Source organism: Cyprinodon tularosa, unplaced genomic scaffold (assembly GCF_016077235.1).
Source record: "Cyprinodon tularosa strain WSP-4 unplaced genomic scaffold, ASM1607723v1 ctg66, whole genome shotgun sequence".
Classification (NCBI taxonomy): Eukaryota; Metazoa; Chordata; class Actinopteri; order Cyprinodontiformes; family Cyprinodontidae; genus Cyprinodon; species Cyprinodon tularosa.
In genome coordinates this window covers 666,996-689,875 of record NW_024039407.1, presented here as the reverse complement: position 1 = coordinate 689,875, position 22,880 = coordinate 666,996, and the positions used below count along the sequence as shown (strand labels likewise).

The 22,880-nt window shown below is 38.8% G+C and overlaps 1 protein-coding gene across 1 annotated transcript; it reads right to left on the bottom strand.

Moving 5' to 3' along the window:
- Positions 1-8,172: 8,172 nt before the first annotated feature.
- Positions 8,173-22,617, bottom strand: tamalin (trafficking regulator and scaffold protein tamalin). The gene is made up of 8 exons (XM_038309151.1): positions 22,237-22,617; positions 19,816-19,868; positions 16,660-16,714; positions 14,287-14,389; positions 12,156-12,249; positions 10,036-10,102; positions 9,556-9,622; positions 8,173-9,040 (listed from the first exon to the last, which is right to left on the bottom strand). Exons 1-8 carry the CDS (start codon positions 22,432-22,434, stop codon positions 8,547-8,549), a joined length of 1,131 nt encoding a protein of 376 aa, XP_038165079.1. The 5' UTR covers positions 22,435-22,617; the 3' UTR covers positions 8,173-8,546.
- Between the last annotated feature and the right edge of the window lie 263 nt (positions 22,618-22,880).

Genomic DNA, 22,880 nt, shown 5'->3' with positions numbered 1-22,880 from the left:
AGGTCGTGGCCTAAAGATGCAAACTGATCTCAGGTTCTTTATCGGTTTGAAACATTTTTCTCATGCAGAGAAGGAAGTTAAGATCTGATCCATATTTAGACATTTTTGTTTCTGACTGGATGTAATTTGGGTCTTAAATTCAGGAAGTTAGCTATAGCCAGGTTTGTCCCTGAGAAATAATCATTTGTGCATCCTTTATTCAGGACCTCTTATGATCTTTTTAGGCGAGGAAAACTATTACACCAATGAATCCAGCAAACTGCATTACACCCCTGAGCTGCCTGTCTTTTTGCAAATAAGCTGATGTTTAAACTCTGCTAATCTCCTTCATCAGGACTCTGTGGGTGTGTGTATGTTTGATCAGATTTCACCGGCAGCTGCTGGTTGCATGAGCAAACAACTGCCCAACTGCCATCAGACTTTATTTCACATGTTGCATAACATTTACCAGCTATCCTGCAGGGCTCGTTTTCTATAAGATAAGCAACAAAAAAATATTTCAGTTTAGAAAAAGGGAAAAAAGTAAAAATCAAACAGTATTTCTACACAAAACTGTTGCTTATATTCTCATAAAGGTATGTTTTTGGGAAAATATTAAACAAAGTTGGAGTTATATGAAAAACAGCGTGCAAAGAAACAAACCAAAACCTTTTACTGTGGTTGAAATAAGCACTAAAAAACTGACCTACCAATGCATTTACCATTTATTTGATCAGGTAATAAAATCATCTACTAATGGAATTAAATTGTTTGCCATAAAAATAAAATTAATTAGATATTATGCACCTGAAATAGGTTAATGAAATACCTTTTTCTTATTTACAACATAAATAATCCAAATCCATTGGAATGCTGGTTTAGTTACCTGCCAAGAACATGAAAAAAATAATATTTTAAGATAAAGTAACTTGGATTCTTAGATTTTATTTTTTTGCATTGCAACTTGGTATCAATAAATGAAGGCACAGCTGTAAATGCATTTAAAGCAATAACTAAAACATCTCTACCTAGTGTGACATCATGGAAACATTAAAAGATAGGAAGGAGTCTAAACAGCATGTGAATGTCTGCAGGCTGAAGCTGATTGGGTTTTTCTCTCCATGATGAAATGACTCCAGCACCAATGTGAACTGAGGAGCCACTCTGTGATGAAGAAGCCATCAGAAGATCAGAAGAGTCCAATAACAGGATCTCAGCTATGAATTAGGAGGGTGCAGAGAAAAAAAGAGACCAGTCAGAGGGTAACTGGAGCCAGGACTGGGTCCAGCAGCGGAATCCAGTAAACTATCCAAGACATAACTGCAACAATAATACAATAATCCAAATAGAAATTAACTCTGATTTGGGAATTAATAGAGCACGCTGAACAATAGATTTAGACCTCCCTAAATCCCCAACCTCAACTGTGCTGAAGATCTGTGGAGTATTGTATCCAGACGAAAGCTCAATCATCTAGAGTGAAGCTCATTGTTGGCTATATAGAGCATGCAGCAGGTCCTCTAGACAAATATTAACTAAATATTGGTGGTATGGATATGCTGCAACCTGTATGTAGGATTTTAACCCTGTTGAATGAGAGGAAATTAAAAATTAATTCAAAATTATGCAATTTGCTGCATATCTAATAATCTATGGGGGTAAAATGAATAATTAAGAGCCGAAAAAAGTCTAAAATCAGTATGAACTTTAAAAATAACTTGAATGTAAACTTCCTTCTAAACTTGTATGAGAACCAACACGGCTGTCTTCTTTTTAGATCCACCGTCTGTTGGAGTTATCTTTATGGTGGATTTCCTACACATTTCTCAACCACATCCTTGACAGCCCACACAAGCTCTTATCCCTGTGTGAGAGACAGCAGCGCACCACTCCACCCACCCACGCTTTGCCATGGCATAGCCTTTCCCTTTTTTTTCTGTGACATTTAGTGCTTCACAGGCTGATTGTATTGTGCATGAGAATACCATAACTGGCGTCAGTTCTTTGCATGCAAGTAGCAAATGTTGAACTAAACAGCTATAGTGCTTCCTTATTTCAAAGCTGCAGAAGCTCACTAAACAATTTAGACTCTTGGTTGTGACGCATAGAAATGCTTGAGAAAGATTGGTCTGGTTTGAGCCGTTACACCACAGGGGTGCAATTCTGCCCAATAGGCTGTCCTGCTTCCTCTTTTAAAAGCTTGTTTCTCATCACTGACGACTAATAACAGGGCTGGCTCAGGGTGCCTATCTTGTTTTCAAACTGTTCCTCCAGCGATCAGAAACTTTGGATTGCTGGTTCAGTTAAAGAGTTGTATAGATAATGGGGGCAATTTACAAAAAAATAAAGGACCCAGTTTTGTTTCTGTTACATCAGCCTACTCGCTGAGGAAGAAGATTCTATAATTAGTCTGTCGTTGCATGCAAGCAGACACACCGCAAGACTGAGGAAGTCACAGATGCATGGGTTTATCATCGGACAAATGTAGCAGTTATCAGGTAGAAGAGGATTCATCATTGCTGTCAGGATAAAAAGAGTTAGATGAACTTTTCCTGACTTAGGCCTGACTTTCAGAGGCCTGCTCTAAGTGACCTCTCACTTACAGATATGTCCACAAATGATGTATCCTGTAAAATCTAAAGCTGGGAAAGTGAATGAAAGAAGAATCTCAGGCTGAGATTGCTGGAATTTCCTAACCGCAGACAAATGTTGAACGCCTCTTGCATATACCGAAGTGAATAACAGGAAAGATACTGATCAAATGTGTTTTCACTTTTTTGCATGCACATAAGTGCAAAGATTTGGCAGTGATCAACATTTGATTGATAAAAACAGATTTTTTTTTTTTTTTATTTATATATAGAAAATATTTACTTGCTGTCATTTTATTAGTAGCAAAGAGTGACATCATCAGGATGAGCCTCTCATTTTTAGCATTGCAACAACCACTGGAGGGGTTAAAGCTGCAATGGCCGAACCCAAAATCATTCATACTTTTGGTGGTTTTTTAGATCTAAAATCATTTCAGTTCCACCAATGTGTTTCTGAAAAGTAACTTAAGATGACGGGAATCAAGCATCAATTAAAAAAAATGTCTGTGTTTATTTACATTTTAGTAAAACGTCATGTGCTAAAAAAACATAAGCATCCCTCATAAATCAGTGGAAATATCTTTAATTGTTATTAGAGGAATCAAACCGTAATTCAGCCTGGAGAGAATCACTATTAGGTTTTATTGACGTGAAGAAATAAATCAGCAGTCTCCATCTTCTAAAGTGTGGCACATGTGCTGGGATGAAAGCTGGAGAAATGGGGGAGATGAAGGAGTCCAATGAAATGAAGGCGAAGAAGGGGTGGAGGAGGGATGCTGTTCAGCAGGAAAACAAGGATGTCCTGGATGGTGATTGGCTTATATGAAGGCGTTGTGGTGCTCTGATAGGCTGGAGCAGATGGTCATGACGTTAGAGCGTTCTGGATTGAATTTGAACCAAGGCTTTATTTGATGACAAGCTTCTTTTTTATATTTCCACTGGTGTTTTTTCATGGACTTTTTGTCAACACCCCAACTTTTAGCTCCCTCTCAGATCCAGGTTGGGACTGGATCACTCCAAATCCTCAAAAAACACTCCATCAAAAAAGCATGTAATAAAAAGGCTTTAACCCCCCATGATAAATCCTTGCCCCTATTAATTGGTTTTGTTTGTTTCTGCCATTTTGGCTGCTTTCATCCTCAAGAGTTGAAACATTAGTCATTACAACTTGCTCACAGACTTGGTAATGTTTCTAAAATGTTCTGACACAAAACAGGGCCCCCCTCCTAACAAAGACCTTTAATCACATCATTACGGAGAAATAGTTGAATGCTTAATTCCAATGAAATTCAAAAAATCTGGTTTAATTGCTTCCTCATGAAAAGAAAAAAAAATCCAAATTAATGAAGAAGACAGTGAATCGGTGTAAGATAGTATAAAACCAATTAGTGGGTTTAACTTTTCCTTAAGATCATACAACTTCTGAGAAATCTTCTCTTTTCACTTGATCACTCTACTGTAGCATACATGAAAACATCACATTAAACCAATGACTTTAAAATATACTTATAGCAACTTTTCTCATGGATTGAAGATCTGATTTTGGAAAAGGTTCTTTTTCCAGTGATTCCTGCTCCTCTTTCCTACATCAATACAACTGAGAGTGAAACTTTGAATCATGTCACAAGTCATTGCAGTTACTTGATGAAAATTAGTATTTAAATTCTAACTGATGCACATCTATAACCAAAGGTCTTCTCTAAGGCACACTATAATGAACGATTCCAGTGAGTGCCGCCTGACCCTTTATGCTGAGGCAAAGATGCTGAATCCCTCTATGATAACTAATAGGAAAGTAAATGTTTAAGCCTTGCCACAGATTCTTAGTTGAATTTAGGATTGGACTTTGACTGGATCATTCCACCATGAATTTGATCTTCTCTATTGTAGCTGCAGCCGTATTTTTGGGGACTTTTTCCCTTTTGTGGGCAAGAAAAGATTTTTTTATGTAGCGCATTTCAGTAGGAAGAGAAAATACATACTGTATGTAGTAGAAAAAATAAGAAAAGTACATGTAAACAAAGAACTAATAATCAAAAGCCTCTCAAAAAATATCTTTTTAATCTGGATTATAAGGAAATTATTTTTCATCGGTTTCACAGATTTCCGGGAGTGAGTTTTGTTCTAGATGAAAAGAACATAAGAACTAAAAGCTGCTTCTCCATGTTTTTGTTCTGGTTCTGCAGAGTAGATTTCAGTTAGAACACCTTAGCGCTCAACAAGTCTATTATATATTTTGGGGCTATGCGATTCAGTAATTTATAGACCAACAGAAACATTTTGAAGTCTATTCTATAAGAGACAGGGATGGCTCTACTTTATTAGTTTTGGTGAGGATGCCGGTAGGAGCATTCTGGATCAGCTGCAGCTGTTAAATCAACTTTTTATGCAGACCTTTGAAGGCATTGCTGCGGTACTCAGTTCTGCTAATCTGCTAATCCTGGAATCCATGAAGGTGAACAGATGACCCAGTTTCAGTATTTTCTTGTCTCTAAAAGGTTTTCAAACAAGTTTGTCCTCTATTTCGCTTATCAACTCTCATCAGCTTAGCTGTCCTTGCTGAAGTAAAGCATTCCCACAGCATAATACAGCCTCTACATTGTGGATGATCTGTTCCCAGTACAACACCGTTAGGTATTTTCTATACATATGTTACACATGTGAGCCAAAAAGTCCATATAAGAAACGTAATTCAAGCGTCATGTTGGTAGAAAACCAGGCTGCACTCACAAACAGGCCAATACTGTGACTGCAGTGAAGCATGGTGGTGGCAGTATCACACTAAATGGATGTTTGCCAGCAGAAAGAACTGGCAGACTAGTGAGGAAGATGAGAAAGATGAATGCAGCAATGATCAGAGATAAATCTCTGCTCTGGTTCACAGACTGGGCCAGCGACCCGAAGCACACAGCTGTAAGGATTGGAACAGAACCACTCTGTAAATGTCCTGTAGAGGTCAAGACCAGACTTGAATCAAACTGAATGTCACTGGAGAAATCTGAAATTGCTGCACAGACGTCTCATTTCCAACCTGATGGAGCCTTCAGATGTATGTGGGAGAAGAACAAATCAAACTGCCTGAAGAGAAAGAAGCTAAACTGCTGGCTTCAGATTAAAAAAGAAGCTGTAACTGCAGCCAACGTATTAAGAAAATTATGTGAAGACTTAATAGTTATTTTTTCCTATTTGTAATCATATTACTTCAATTTTTAAGATATGTTTTCACATTGTTATGCTGAAGTAAATGTGTGGAGAATGTGAGGGAAACAATATAATACTATTCAGAATGAAGATGAAAAGCTGAATAATCAAAAAGCTGCTGTCTATGAATCATGTTTTCAGCAAATCACAGTTTAAGATTGCAGTGGTATTTAATCAGATCTTTTGTTCTTATATTAAAAAGAACTTGTAATATTATTTATATTAAACTATCTAATCAATTTGACACCATTTAGAAACAGATGATGGTTTTTATTTTTTGCTCCCCCCCAAAAAATAAATAAATAAATCAAGAGTTCTGCGGAAATATAAGAATATTTTTGGCAGGATAATCTGTTATATGCTAAAGATAACATTTCATCTTGTGCTCATTTTATGGAAAAAAAAATATCTTAGCTCACTGTAAAACCAGCAGTTTTAGAAGTAATCCCCCCTTTCCACAATTGTTGGTTACTGTGTAAACATAGGAGATTAAAGATTGTTTTCCAGTGCAACCACCATCATTGCTATACTATATGACTAATTTGTCCTGACATAAAGAAATACATTTTTTTTAGCCTTACCTAAACTGTTTTTAAATTTAAAGTGAAAAACACCACGAACATTTTTTTTATTTTTTGGCTCGTTTTTTTTTTTTTTTTTTTACAGTAGGGTGACAGAATAGAGGGTATGACAGAAAGGGGAGACATGCGGCAAACGACCACATATCTGATTCGAACCCCGGTCGGCCGCGTCGAGGACTATGGCCTCCTTACATGGGTTGTGCACGCTAACCACTGAGCACCCGGCACGCCCCACCATGAACATTTTTATGAAAACCAATAAGAAACCCTAGATTGTATCGATCTTCATTTAAATGGGGTCAAATAAAACAGTAAATTTCCATTAAAGGACTCCTTCCTATAACAGAGCCTTTAGTAGAAACATTTACACTATATTTCAACTGTGTTCTTAGTGACTCTTAAGAACTGTGTGTAAAGCATTAAGCAATGTGTACTTTTCTAACCTTTGTCACAAACCTGACCAAAAGAAGATATGAGATATGTTTCTGAAAAGAAAAAAAAAGTACGACTGTGTTGTTTTCAAGCATACCAACCATTAGGGGCGTAGCAGGAACATCTGAGTCCTGAAGCATTTTTCCAGAGTCCACCATGTTTAATAGACCTTTAAATTGCATCTTCTGTATTTAAAGTGCTGTGAAATCAAAAGTTATGGTGAAAAAAAAGAAAACATAGTGATTTGCTTTAGAAAGCCTTCTCAGAGTGATAAACAAGCTGAAGCTCATAAAGCTGAGGATGTCAGAGCCTTTGTCATTCTGCACGCTGACAGCAGAGCGATGTTTGAAGTACACAAACCCTGAGGCTTCAACCTATTTCTGCAAAGATACACTCTTAAATAACAACTTTAAATCAGCTGATTTTTTTTTTTCTGCGAAGGAAACCACAGACAAACCCACCTCTGCTGATCACTGCTGTCTTAAGAGTTTAGCATCAGCTGCGAGTCCTTGTTTAGCCCTTTCTGTCTGTGTGAAACGGACCTTTAACACATTGGTTTGGTGTCTGATCATCTCTGCTAATTACCTCCTCGTTATGCACTCAGCTCATTCTCTCTACATTAATGTTTTAGGCACCAGCAAGCACGCATAAACACTCTTTATATCAGTGTCCAACACAACCCCCACCCCCCCCCCACCCCCCCACCCCCCCCCCCCACCCCCCCACCCTCAGCCGCCACCTCTCCTTCACAGCTCAGACCCTAACACATGGCCACATACCATCGCTCACCATCATCGTCATCCACTGATGCATCTGTGAATGAGCAGGCCGAGGACAAAAGGGATCAGCGGTGTGGAGCAAACGCAGAGAGTGACCAGCATGACCTCACGGGTCAGCTGGGAGCCAGGGAATGAAAAGACTCCCTGCAACCCCCCTTCCCCTCCAACAAACGCGCACGCATCCAGAGAAGCAGAAAGCTCCTGGACAACTGAGGCTGCCATGAGAATATGGGAGCGTGGAACAAGAAGAATCGGCATTTGCCCCGCAGGAGCTGAAAGAAAGCGGTTGTGTTTGGAATTTGGGGTCATGCTTTTCTCTGCACATTCCTCTCTGCTTCTCCCCAACAATAAACCGTGTCAGAGTCGATACAACAGCCTTCATTCTGGATACCTTGCGCAAATAAATGCCTTAGAGCTTCGCGGCCACATACTGGCCTTCAAACGTATTCGCCATTGCCCCTTCAGGATGGTGGTGGAAAAGCTTGTGAAGGCTTAATGACTATATTTAAGAATCACATGGACAAGGATGCTCATTCAGCTGGAGGTCATCCAGCTGCTGCAGCTCACACAAACATGAGACCCTTCCTACAAAATAAAGAGCACATAAGCTAGAAATGCCACATGATTTATTCTTAGGATCCAAAACAGGGTCATTTTAAATTGTTGCACAATTAAATGCGTCACAGGTTTGTCAAAATAAAAAAAAAGTCCTCGTAGGGAAAAAAAAAACAGAACAAAAAGTGAAAGGTCCTTCATTCCACACAAGTAGAACACGTAAAAATAAATAAATAACTTAGAGATCAAGACAAGCCGAAGCAAAAAGTTATGTACACCTGTGAAATAAAAGTCCAGTTTGGTCGTCCCGGCTGCACGGCCGCATTGCTTTGGTCTCACATTTCACTCTATGGAGGCTGTTTGCAGTTTTCTTTGGCCGTTTAGTTTCACTGTCACTGATGCCTTTGGTCTTTGAGTCCATCAGCCGCTCACAGTTTGCTCTCCTCCTCCTCCAGTGGCCGATTCAAACCCGGGATGAACTTCAGGAGACGCCTACGGAAGCTCTTCTGTTTGGGTTTTCTGCGGAGCGAGCCGAATCCTCCCACCTGTTTCTCCCCCGAGCCGATGGACGGCGCCGACGAAGATTCTCTCACGTAGCTGCGGGTGCTGGCGCTGCGGGTCAGGTGAGTTTTGGTCACAGTGAGGAGCTCGCTGCTCGGTCGAGGACGTTGCTGCCTCTGGTAAAGCTGCTGCTCGGTGATTTTTTCCGTGCTGCTCAAGTCTACATTTCCATCCGAGTGATAGAGGCAGGTTTGATAGAGCGGGTCGTCCTCCGTGGCTGTGCTGAGAAGGCTGGCGCTGCTGCTGGTGCTGCCTGTGCTGCGTAGGGCCCTCTGAGCCGCGGGGCTGGGAGCGCCGAGGCTGCCGTAGATTCCTGCCGACTCCAGCGACTCATACAGAGCAGCGTCGCTCATTACAATACCTGCAAGAGGAAAGAGCAATGTTAGCACTAAATTCATTGGAATGAGGCATGGTTTTAATCTGACATATTCATAAATATTGTATGAAATTTATAAAAAATGTATGATAATTAAAAAAGAAACAAATCAAATGAATCAAATCACACTACCTAAAACTGCAAATTTTCATATTCCTATTAATATGATTGGCTCATTTTACTTGAAAAATCTTTTGATTCCTATAAATTCAGCTAAAAACCGACACAAAAATTACATGAAGTACAAAAAAAAAAAATATTTATAAAAACATCTGTATTTTACTTTCATTTGAGAGAAATTGATCAGCATTAGCCATCCAGAAAACAAATATTCTGCTTTATATTAAGAGAAAGTAAACATCTATGGATCTTCAACCAATAAAAAAACTAAAAATAGAGACATTTCAGATCTACTTATAAAATATCCTTCAACCCAAACATCCTTTTATGAGCAATAAACAAACTATAATCAATAAAGCCAGTAAGGGATAATAACTCACCATGGACTAGCCTCTGCTCCTGCACCATCAGCGAGCGATACTCATCCCATTTCTCATGAAGAGTTTGCTAAAACAAAGACAAAAGATTTGTTTACTAAGAAAAACATCATAAAATCAAAGTATGCATGAAAACCAACAGGCTGAGCTGAACTTTCTGCCGTGGCATTAAAAAAAAAGTATTTAGTGCAGTGGATTAGTGCAGGACAGCTGGTGTAATCTTTTGGGGAGAGCCTGCTCACTTGAGCCACTTCACAAGCTGCTTGAGTTGAGCATGCCTGCAGCAATCCCTGCGACTGCTGCACAGACTGCTTTATGCAACAGGTGGAGCTACTTTGGAGACAGGTGTGGAGCAGGGGGGGAAGGGGTCCCTAGATCTAACCATTAACTTAATGTATATCTGAGTATGTGGGGGTTGCAAACGGCCAGTGGACACAAACTGACTCGCAAAATCATCGGTCTTGCTTAAGGGAAACCACTCACCTTTAGATACTGCAGCCGGGCCTCCAGCTCAGCCTTTCGGATTGAGTCACTGTAAACCGTCTCCAGCCTTCAAGTGAAAAACCAAAAGACCGTGTGGTTATTAAGCTCAACAGGAAGCGCTTATAAAAACTACAAGCACAGAAAACAGCTAATAAAAAAGAAAAACTCTATGAAAGGCTCTTTTCATGAGCCTAAAAGAGCAATTGGTCTGATGTCAAACAGCAGTTTACAGGCAGCGTGGAGGGATTAGAGACATGAACAGTTTCCACTCCGACACCTCAGGCTACAAATCCTCTGTAATTGGGATGGGGGGGGGGGGGGGGGGGGGGGGGGGGGGGGACATTTACACTTTAACAGTTTAAAGAAGTCAAGCTGAGGATATAATTTGATGACGTCCAAATGTAAAACCTGAGGCTACAAGAGTTCCCTCAAAGCTTACAGCCTAATTGTCCCTTTAATCTTTAACGGGCAGGGATGGCGGTTTAGGAGCGGAGCGATGCTCAGATAAACTCCCTAAAGTAAAAAAAAAAAAAATGCTCCAGATAGGGACTTGACACACTAATGGAAAACAAATATTCAAAAAAACTCAAATGTTTCATCAGAAGTACTAAGTCATTGGTTGCTATGGTGATTTTGGTCCCATCTGAAAGCAGAGGCAAGAAAACCACAACAGTGTTCAAGGCAAAATTTGAAAAATGGCCCAAACAAAGGAGGTGCTCAGTAAAGATGATGCTGAATAAAAAATAAAAAAAAGTTAACAGTGAGTGGCGAAGGCGTCAGTGGCTCCATCTGTATGTTAATGTGTTCAGGGTTTTATATTAGCAGTATAAGAAGTTAAAGAGACCCTTTGGAGAAAAAAAAAACAGAAGTTTTTAGAGAGAAACATTCAGAGCTGAATTATAGAGGGAAGTGAACAGAAGTTCAGGTGTGTGGGGACAAAAATACCTATTTTCTGATTCATAAATAATGCACAAAAGATTTGAATTTAAGACACTAAAATAGCTTATGTTAAAAGTGTCGTCTTTTTTTTTTTTTTCCTAGGATGAAAAAATAAAGAATATGAATACACCACAAAACATTTTGTGGTTAAAAGAAAAAAGAAGGATTTTAGAAAATGTGGTTTCATAACAAACCAAGGAGAAAAAAAAGCACCCAATAGTCATGGTGGAGTTTTTAAACAATATGGGAGGAAAACAATCGACATAAGTGATGAAAGTGGAACAAGACCAGTATTAAATGGGAATCGATGATTTCTATGGTTGCATCCTTAATAAGACAGGTATAGAGGGGCTGCTTTGGGTTTTTTTTTTATTATTCAGTCTACAAGGAAGAAAAATGTTAAAAATAACACTTTATGTTTGCTGCCATGTGTCTTTTTTCCTCTTATCTACTTTCATTTTGCTGCAAAGAGAAAAAATACTTGATTACTAATTAAGTCTGCAAGGCTTAAACTCCATGACATCAAATTCAACTCAGATGTGCTTTATATTCAATTCTGATTAATGTATTGTTGTTTTAAGGCAATCTTGCGCTACATACAATGTGCAAATTCAAATTTTATATATAAAAAAAAGGTTTTTTACTTAAATGTTTTTTGTCCCACTAAGAAATACTAAAACAGGCAAGTTAAGAGCTAAAAGTGAAAAAGAATTAAAACAGGAATTTAATTTGTTATTTGGACGGAATGTACGAAGATTTCTGAGCAATTTGTTTAAAAAAATACCAAGATATGCTTTTGTTTCTTTTCTAATTCTTTGCTCTACTCGAATTTCAAACCTTCTGGCAACAAAACACTTCCAGCTGATTCACAGATGCATGCCTCGTTTAATGAAAACACGGAGGAGCCGATCAGCAGGTTAACAATGTGACACACCTGAACACATCCTCAGGACACGCAGGTAAGAGGACAGATGTCTCTACTTGTGTAATTCAGTATGAAACTCAGAAACTAACCCAAAGCACAGGATGTTTAGAACATGTCCTTGACCAACCATCATCAGCAGAGGTCTTTTTACAAAATATTCCTAACCTTTAAAATGTCTCCTCTGTTCTGATCAAATAAAGAATAAAAATAAAACCAGAATTATCTGACATTAAAGAAATGACTTCCATCCGTTTACCTGATTGTGTTCCCGCAGGACTTTATGAGCTGGACGATGTCTTTGTGCAGATAACCCTCCACGGTGGTCTCATTCACACTTGCGATGGTATCCCCTGCACACACACAAACAACACACGTGTCAACCAGTCTCTGTGAGGTCACAATCTGGATTTTACTTCTTGGAGGTGCAGCCAACTGAAGCGCGACACCCCGACACATGTGAGCTGCACATGTGAAGAGCTGCTCTCATGCAGTCGTGGCACTCCAGATTGTCACTGCAATGCAGTCTCCTTATGGTGAAAGGAACTTAAAGTGGAACTGGATGTTTCACACATGTTTAGGATTTAAAGCCCTCGGAGTTTCGTCTTCTTTGAGAGCCACACAAGGAATCAGACGTGGTGTGGACTCAGTGGCCTTTGTGATGAGCTTTTGTGTTCACAGCAGCACAGAGGACAACAGACAGGCATGCCAGAAATGTAAGAAGTGAAACTGGCACATTCAGTTTGGATTTAGTCAAGGTAAACACCTTTCTCTCCCTCTCTCTGTGTCATCACGGACTGATGCATACTAAAAGCTCAGGGAGGCCAGATTGTGACGGAGCCATGATGATTTACTGCTACAACTCTCTGCTGTTTATTTCCTGTCCTAAACCTCTTCTAGTTAAACCATCAGTTACCTCTCTGGTTTTTGCAGACTGCTTCAAGCAATGTCATTGGGTTTTTATATATTACATCCAAAGCAAAATAGTCTAATTGTTCAATTAAAAGGAAACTAATTCCATTTGTACTCAGTTTCTCCTGAATCCATCATTTAAAGATCCACCTTTCAGCAGGTGGGATTTTTGGGTTCTTATCAGTTTTTAACATTTAGAACCTGGAAATATTGCCTCTTCAAACTCTGGAGAGATCTTTAGGGCTGTTTTTCTTCCACCCTAGTATAAGGTTTTCTGCAGCCTTTAAAAGGTTTTCTTCTACAATTCATCTTCATTTAGCGACCCCCACTCAAACCAGTCTCCCTGTCGCTGCTGGGGGGAAACCATCCACACATCATGATGGTGCTTCCACCTTCAAATTTCAGGCTAACTTTCCCTTTTTTCACTTATTTTCTTGTTGCTGCTCTTCCACAAAGTTTAAATCTAATATCTGCAGCTCTTCTCGATATCAGGGCTTTTCAAAGTGGGACCTTTTAAAAGGTCCAGGAGATGGTTTACAAAATCATTGTGATACGATTCCTGAGGTGTAAGGAGGGCAAAAGAATATAAAAAAATAATAATAATAAATGTGCCATGAAATAAGTATGTTTAACACTTATTTAAGATATTATTCACATTTTTAAAATGCACCTTTAAACAATTCAATATCACATTAAAAAGTCAAAAGTACATTTAAAATGAGGAGATTTAATGGAATAAAAACATCTAAAAATTAATATCTTTGAGGTATAATTATGAATTAATATAGATTGAAGTAATTATACATATTTTCAAGAGGTCAGTAGTCTGTTGCATTGTGATTTTTGGTGGCAACAGGTTCAAATGTTTGGAAATGCTGTTGGTCTTCTCTAATTTTTGGCTTTGGTAGGTTTGATCTCCTCTTTTCATTTTTAGATGTTGGGTTTAACTTTCCCAAATCCTCAAACGCTTGGGTTTAGTTTCTGTCCTAACCCTTCTGTTTTCTTGGGTCCTCATGATGCTGTTTGTCCAATAAACCTCCAATAGAAACTTGGCTCTTTTAGAGAACATGCAGCACTTCATTTATTGACTTTATCTCACAGTGGAGAAAATGTAAGGATTTCAGAGAAAAAGGGGAATGAATGCAAATTAATTCTACATTGCAGAGAATAAAAGATCACTTTTAAGTTATGTGGCATAATGAATGCAAGGCAGAGTTTGTGTCAGCTAAAATAATTGTTGGTCAGCTGGAAAAATGACACAAAGTCACATTTGGACTTCCTATAACTGAGCAGCAGGCTGAAACCCTTGTGTTGACATAATGAGCTCAATGTCAGCTGATAAAAACACAAAGAAGGTCGAGTTTAACCAAGAATTCTTGTCACGCTCACTTCCTCTGTGTTTATTTCAAGCATTTTCCAGGTTATTTCAGAACCAAGTAAAAAAAAAAAAAAAAAAAAAAAAAAAAAAGTTCCCTCACCAACTTTAAGTCCTGCTTGCTGAGCGGGGCTGTTGTCGTGCACCCTGCACACAAACGTGCACATCTCTACTGAGTTTTGATCCTGATGGTGAAGGCCGTAGGTCTAAAGTAAAGAGAAAAGACATTAAAGATTAAACATAAATTCCTCTCTTCAGAAGTCCAGCATCTAACTTTCAAAACCTGACATTTGTGTGTTGTTCTGAAATATTGCGGTAATGATGCAACAGATGAAAAAAGGAGAAACCACTGAACCGCATGCAGGGGAAGTCGTGACGGACAATGCCGGAAAGACTGTTTTATCACTGAGGACGCACATGTGTGACGCACACGAAGCAAATGAGGAGGTCCACTTCCTCTCGTATCAGAAAAGAAATGAAGGAATCAATGAAAATCCATAAACAGACTGTAACTACGCCTTCCTCCATATCCACTTAAGATGCAATTATTTTGCCAACTTGTTTTCTAATGCAACAAAACTGCAAACATAAATGATCAGAAATCATCGAGTTGATTTTTTAAAAGCCCAATGTTTGCTTTATCCCTTTCAAAACCTGAATTTTATATTTGTGTTTGGAATTATTGTCTCACTTGCAAACATTTGATCTCAGTCTGTAGACCTGGATTGAATTTTTTGTTTACCTACATGCAGGGAGCCAATGTCGTCTGAATAAAGGTTTTGTGGACAGAAAAGACCGAATGAATTGTTTGCTAAAAAATAGAATCTACAAGTTATTTCATTGTCTTGATGGGGGGATTTAAAGTGATAACTACATCACTTCACTTCAAATCAGCTAAATATGGACTTTATCTGTTGTTTTAATAGGAAAACGCTCCAAAACACACTTTCACACTGGTTTTATTATGGGTAAACCAGGCTGACATTAGGCTTTTTAATGGCCTCAACTTCTTATGGAAAACTTATGTAATACACCTGAAAGTCAGGTCAAATGTATTTCATCCAGCTGGTCAAATATACAGGCCGAAATATAGAGAAAAAGTACTGTTTAATCCATTATGGGGATGCAGGCATTTATATTTGAGCCTGCATGGATAATTTCAAAGTGTATATAAGAAAAAAATTTTAGCAAAATTGTATGGTCTGTTAATTTTTACAAATGAGTCAAGTTATTAGCTGTATTATTTTCCAGCCAGGAAAAACAAAACATTTCAATAGCCTTTTTAAAAGTCCTACATTAAAGATTTTCATATCCATGTTGAGTAAATATGGACATCGCCAAGGTACTTGCAGCAGGCCTGTAGTTTCTGTAGTTTTGCAGCCTACATTTGTCAAATACAACAACATTTCTTTGTTTTGACGGCTTTATTTGTCCAAACTATCCGTCTACTTCCTTGCTGGTGTTCAAATGTATATTTTGTTGTCTTGGAAACGTTTTGTAACCCCCACATGTGTTTCCATTCTCTTCCTTGTTTCAGTGGCCACAGCATCTCTGCACAAAGGCCACAAAGCTGCAGCACCAAAAATACACTTCCTCATATTAGACACCTTTTAGACTCTTTACACGCTGCTGCAAAATGAAGTATTGTCTATTTAAATAAAACACTAAAAACTGACAGTAAACTTATCAACCTTCCCTGCTGCTTGCACCAGAAGCTCCAATTAGAGCACGCATCAAGGTTGCATGAGATTGTCAATGTAAAATTTGCAATGATTGAGATCTGGCCTGTATTTACAGCTGCCGGCTTCCTTCTCAGCCACCAGCAAGATAAACATGTTTGCATGCAAATATCATTGAGCAGCGAATATCATATTTGCATGCCGAGTTCTCGGTTTCACCTCCACATTACGGACTATGAGGGTGGAAAAAGCACAAGAAAACGCGGGACTTTACATACATGGAGGTCTCCACTGACCATTGATCTGCTCCTCATGGCCTAACTTCCTTTAAGCCAAAGCCGGGCAGGAAGGGCGGGAGCGTCTAACAAAAGCGTAAATAGAACACTGTGTTTTCCTAGAAGAAGTACTGAGACTTCCCGTGACTTCATGCGAGTGCCAGCACATTAAAATCTCCCAGTTATAAACACAGCCATTAATAATTTCTGCAAACTATCCGAAGAATGAATATTCAGAGTCTTGTGAGGAAAGCTCCTGCCGGCATGGTGGGAGAGAGTAGAATGTTACGTTAAATGCGTGTGAGTAAACCACAGGGCTTTACATAGAGAGGGGGTAAAGGGGCTCCGGTCATGAGATTAACATGAATGACTTATTCGATCACTGCATGACTGTTTTACTCCTGCTGGTGGCTGGAAACGAGCTGCTTTAGAGATGCAGGACACAATGCATTTCCTTTAGGTTAGGTAAGATACCTGGTGACTGAGATCAGGTTGATGGTGAAGAAAGCTGTATCAATTTACCTGAATCTCAAACCCAAATGCCTCCTCTTCATTTTTCTCCAAGACCACCACCTTCCTACATAGAGAAAGAGAGAAAATATGATTTAAAAATTATGCAATGTTGAAAAGAAAAACCCTCCGATCAGGATGAAAGTCAGTTATCGAGACATTTTAGGAAGCAAAAACTTTTCTTAAAATGAAAGATGAGTCTGGCACTATTTCACAGTTAGTGGGAATCCAGAGAAAGTTCTAGGGGGTAAATTCTTGCGTACTCTGGATTTTCCGTTTTAAAAGCCACTATTGTGAGTAAAATGATACAAACAAGTTACTCCTTGAACCCTGAAAGACCCAAAGTATTCCTTATTTTTAGCCAAGATCTACATGAGTGTTGGGAAGGATGTGTCCTTTTCTGGAAGAAGCTGCAGAGGTTGGAGCACAAATACTTTGACAATACTTCTTTCAGGAGAGGATGATTATTGCATGGTTAAATGTTGCATCTTTTAAAAAGGAATAGCTCTTCCTAAAATCTGGTTTAATAAAGAAATCAGATTGTAATATGTTCAGCAAGCACTAAAAAGGAGTGATATAGGAGCATTTTTAAGTACATGTCCCATAGGAGATATTGGCAGTGCAAAGATCACCTACATATGAAATATTTTGCTAATCATATCATTAGTTGGTTTCTGTAATGTTGTAACTATACACATATTCAATACATGCACATAAAAAATTATGGTGCTCCGAATATTATACATTTAGCATGAAAAACCTTTATATCATCTTTTTTTTTATTTAACATACTTTCATCAAATTTAGGGCTTTTTTCTTCTCACATTTCGTGGCAAATGCTAAAAATAAATATTATACCTATACCTTAATATTACATTAAATTTATTTTTAAATTCATATCATCAAATAAATATATCACAAGTCTAAATATATATATGTTAAATCTAAATCTTAAATCTCAGAGTTAAATGTTTGCGGCCACACCTACGGTGCAAAGTTAACCAATAGGCCTGAGGCTTCTGTTCTATCCTGCTGTTGCCATGGTGAATCTCGTTAGCGGTGTCCCATTGATAAGGGCTTCTTATATGCTCGATCTAAACTCAGTTGAATAGATTCTGAGTTTAGTTACCCGACTTATATCACCTTCTATGAAACTGAAAACTGAGTAGGGAAGAGAGGAGCAGAAATACTCAGAGCATCTGCTTTCTACTCAGGATAGGACGGCAATTCTTTCTGAAACGGAGACAAGGGCTGCTACCCTTTGGATGCATTCCTTCTCCAAAACACCTGAATCAAATGAGAAGCTTGTTTCCAGGTGAAGGAATACGGTAATTTAAATCAGGTGTGTAGGAGCAGCGATGGAGCTGAAGGTTATAGAACTGCATCTCTCCAGGACTGGACTGGAACACCCCTCTACCGACCAACAATACAGCAAACAACTGAGACGGGAAATGGAAACGATGACATTAACGACCACTTTACCAATGCATCTGAAAAGTGTGGCATGCATTTGAATTTAAGCCTTCATAAAATCTTGTGGAATCTATCGCCTTGAGAGATTTCTTCAATAATAAATAGAATAAATTTCTGTGCACTTTTAAACAATTTTTAGGCCTCAAAAAGAACATGAGTAAACAAACAGCTTCATGAAGGCTGAACTCAGCAGCCGGCTCTGGAGATAAACTAAATAATTAGTAAATGAGATTTAAGCAGAGTTAGGTTAGAGAATAACATCCTAAGCTCACATTCAGCCCATCTACACTAGCAGCCATTCAAAATGGCCCCTCCCAGTAAAACGCCAGTCAAACAGCAGCCGACTTCCCTACAACTCCCAGCAGAATCCCCTCCAACTTCTAGCCACTGGAGTGACCACCTCCTTCTTCTGGGCATTCATTTCTGTTTAATCTGACTCTACCCTTTTACTGAATTACAGGTTCTGACCAGGAGATGACGCTTCTCTTTAGATCTTCATTTCCACAAATCATGACTGAAAGAAGTGTAAATGGTTATGTTTAAAAAGGCATTGCAGGGAACCAGCAAAGGGCCCCATCAAGAAAAGTGGGGAACATTTTAAGGGTTACTACTGTAATGAGCAATGCAAAGAGCTGAAACACAGCTGTAAGCCTACGAGAGATGGCAGTCCATCTAAACTGACAGGCCAAGCAAAGTAAGACTGAGGGAGCTGCAGATTGCCACAGCTCAGGTGTAAAAAGCTGGAAAAAGAATGAAGCCACTATTTAAAGAAAGCTGCAATCAGTCACATTTCTGATTTATTAAAGCAAACAGCTGAGAAAGATTCCTCTGGTCAGATGACACAGAGGACATTTTGTGAAGAAAACTTTGAAATACGATGGCGGCAGCATCATGCTGAGGGAATGGAAGCTGGTGGCAGTTGTTAGGGGATAAAAGAATCTTGTAAAAGAGGCAGAGGTTCCACTTGTAGCAGGATAACAAACATAAACATACAGCAAGAGCTACAATGAAATGGTTGGAAACTCCAGGACTGAATCTAATTGATGATCTGATGCAATGCTTTAAAATTTTTCTTCCTCACACCTGAGCACGATTTACAAAGAAGGATGGGCAAATATTTGAGATGCACCATGCAGGTGGTGACATACCTCAAAATAATAAAGCTATATAAAGTAGAGAAAAAAACGTTAGTCTGGGAAGCTAACCTCACATCCATGAGTTCTCAGTCTATTTTCCAAAGTATCTATTCATTCATCAAAATAATGCATTGCATTCTGTTGTTTACATGAATTCCAAATATAATGGATTTAAGTTTGCAGTTGGAAAAGTTCAAGAAGCTTTTAGGCCATTGTGGATTAACTGATGCTTTTATCTGAAATAAGTAAGAGAGCGTGTCTCTGGCTGCACAGGATGCCCTCTGTGCCCAGCAGCTTGTGGACGTCACACTCTGACACAGAGCACAATGATCTGTCAGACTGTAAAACGTCAGCGCTGGACATTTCAGCAGCAAACGACATTAAATATTCATCAGAATCCTTTAATGACCTCACAGGTTGCCTAAATAGAAAGAAAAAAAGTCGCTGTTTGAGTGATCAGTGCCGACTCTGACATGAGGTAGACGTAGTCATGACATCAGAGGGAGAAACAAAAACAAAACAGTGACTTATAATGAAGAAGAAACTTAGGAGATTGTACCTTTGTGGTTCTGGCGGCTGCGTTAGGGGTTTCCACTTTCGTGAGCTCTCACCCTGTGAGGAGAAAACGAAAACAAACATGAAACATCTCGAGACACCTGCGTGAAGACTACTCACGAAGGATTTCCCCTCTCCATCATGTGCAGGACACACCTTACTGTAAGCATCACCTCTGCGACTGGTTCATCAGGTTTTTTTTTTCAGTGGCACGCGCTTGGCAAGAGACCTGTTTGTGTCTATATTAGTGATCTATTATGCTTTAATGTCACTGAAACCAGACATGCAGCCAGTGCTGCTTATTGTTTACTTTGGATCTGTTTACGGCTAAGTTTGGCCTCACTTTTTATAGCAGATCATTTAGCCCCGGGGCCGATAAATTGTTGATTTGTCTGAACGTTATCATTTAGAGCTGTTCACACAAACTCCAGGCTATTAACAGAAACACGCAACACACTGTGGTGAACACTGGGTTACAATAAGAGCATTGAGAGACAAACCAAAGTCAGCAGCAGGTCAGGTCCCTGCTTTACCAAATGCTTCCTCTAAAGAAAAAACTAAAACACCTAAAATCAGTCCTCCTCTGTTCCACCTCATTGTTGCTCCCATCAAAGCCCGCTTTGTGCCAGAAGCTCTCTGCCCAGTAAAATGTTGCTTTTCTTTATGACCCAACACTTACAGAATTGTCCAGCACTTGTCTCAATGAGTGCATTTATTCCCAAGTACCCACATGGAGCAGGCGGGGGTGGACCTGACGGGGGTCCCTCCGTCCAGGAGGGTGCACAATGGAGCGCTGTTGCTACTGGTGGAGGGTGGGGTTCCTAACTCTTGCTGTACAGTAAGCTGTGAAAACAGGCTGCGTTCTGCAGAATGTTGCAGTTCTGCAACCAGAGGGGGAAAAAAAAGCCAGAGAACCGAGAACCAGGATTAAACCGCCACTGGTGTCATTATTGGACAGAGTAGAAGAAGAATTGTAAGCAATTTTAAACTGTATTGATTCTTCAAATCATACCAACTAGAGGAAGATGAGTTCAGCCGTCTTAGGCTAAACTCTGGTTTCTTTTTAAAACCACAAAAAGCAGCAAACTCCTTTCAAGATCACATCTTAAAGAGATTCTGCATTTGACTCACATATTTCATGCTTATCACTCTAATCTAGATCAAGATCTAGATCAAACAAAAGGAACTGCCCCCCACAAAAAAAAAACAAGCCCACGAAACGTTCTAAAGCTCAGCATTTTTTTTTTTTTTTTTTTTTTTTTACATCAAGAACAAAACTACTTGCCCGACAGTATCCAAAATTCTGAATGTAAATTAAACCAGTCAGACTGATTTTGTGATTAATTTAGTGACCATTAGTGCTGCAAAAGTTACTAAACTACAGTTTCAATTGTAGTATTGGGTATTTACGCTGCATTAAAACCCTGCAGATTGATAAAAATATTCACAGTTATCATCAACTGGGTGTTTTCTGATCATTGAAACAAAAATAAACTCTTTTATCATCACCAGCTTTAATCAGAATTAAGATTAATGTATCAATTAAAGCTAATAAATCACTTTTTTTGAAGTTAAATGATCTCACCATGATGTCAGACCAGGTAACTCCAGCATTTTTCCATTTCACAACCATAAAACATTCCAACAACAATGTGCTTCACCAACCAAGTTACGTTATTTTTTTAATAACTTATTGATAAGAAAAAAACTTTTGAGCAATTATTTAATTAACTTTAGCTGCATATTCTGAAAATAATATCAACTGATCATGATTGCTTCCTTTATTTCTGATTATGGTAGTTAACGGTCAAAGAAAATAGACTCTCATTGAATCAAAAACAAGCAGTGACCCCATTCTGAATGAACACTAACATATTTACTAGAAGCATTAAAGGTAGATAATATTTGAAGCGTAGGTACACCACATTCATTTATCGCTGTTTAGAAGGTTCAGAAAACTAATTTAAAGTGAAGGTCAAAGCAGGTAACCAAAACAAACCTTGCTTTCAGATCTGATGGTATAAAATGACAGAGTTTTCCATTTCAAACCAAAATACAAAACACATTTATTTAGTTTGAATATCCAGAAGTGGGTAGATGCTTACTGCAAAAATATTTGATCAGAGGTAAGTTTAATTGAGATGGTTGGAACACTCCTGGCCCCCATAAACTCTGTTAAGGGCCCCATATGGGCTTGGACCGTCTCTGCTGTGTCCTAAATGGCAGCAGGTCTGAACATGTTTTCAATACAGTTATAAAAAACAACAAGTATAAATGTTTATAAGATTTTAATAATTCAATCAAATAAAAACAAATATTCATTTCAGTAAATAAGGTAATAATTTAAATGGAAGTACAACTGTAAATATTATTTAAAAAATTAACACTGTTAACATAAAAATGCATAAATATTTTGTATTCTTACCCTTTTGAAATTTCTGGGCAGCGTCCCTCCAGAGTAAGCCAGGGTCTTGTAGTTATAAACCTCCGAGGAGTTGGCCGGGAGCTCCAGCGTCCTGCAGCTGTCCGACTTTGACGAAGGGAAATAAATGTCGTTGTCTTGGGATGCGGGTCCTCCGTCCACCCCGCTGGAATTCACCTTCCTCAGCCTCCTGAAAGTCATTGTTGTTTGGGAATAACGAGAGAACCCGAGCCGTGGCTTCTCCGATACAAAAAGAATAACAGAAGCGTGGAACAAGTTGACGGAAAGAGATGCTGAGATGAATGTTTCAGCCTCAACGTGGAGTTGAGTGAAACTTCAGAGCGTCTCCTCTCAGTGCTGCCACTCAACAGGCTGAGGAGGCGGAGACAGCGGTGCGTTCAGGGACGCCTCGGCCGTTTGCCTTTTTTATTTTACAACTCAGGAGACAACGAGTGTTGTTATTCATATAAAGGTACAATGTGTAATTATTGCAGGGATTTACTGACTGATAGGTTACTATGTCTAGGCCTTAAATTAAGATCATTTAAATGATACAGAGATAAGATCACAACTTTTATCTGCTAAAATATCGTTTTACATTTTTTTTAAAGTAACATTTGTTACAGCTGATTATCAATTATACTTTA

Bases quoted from the DNA above. Each gene is read 5' to 3' on its own strand.
- tamalin (XM_038309151.1), bottom strand. From the start codon at position 22,434: ATGACTTTCAGGAGGCTGAGGAAGGTGAATTCCAGCGGGGTGGACGGA. The intron at 16,715-19,815 runs GTACAATCTCCT...TTCTCTATGTAG, and splicing joins CAGCCGCCAGAACCACAAAG to GAAGGTGGTGGTCTTGGAGA. The intron at 12,250-14,286 runs GTGAGGGAACTT...GTGTGTGTGCAG, and splicing joins GCAAGCAGGACTTAAAGTTG to GGGATACCATCGCAAGTGTG.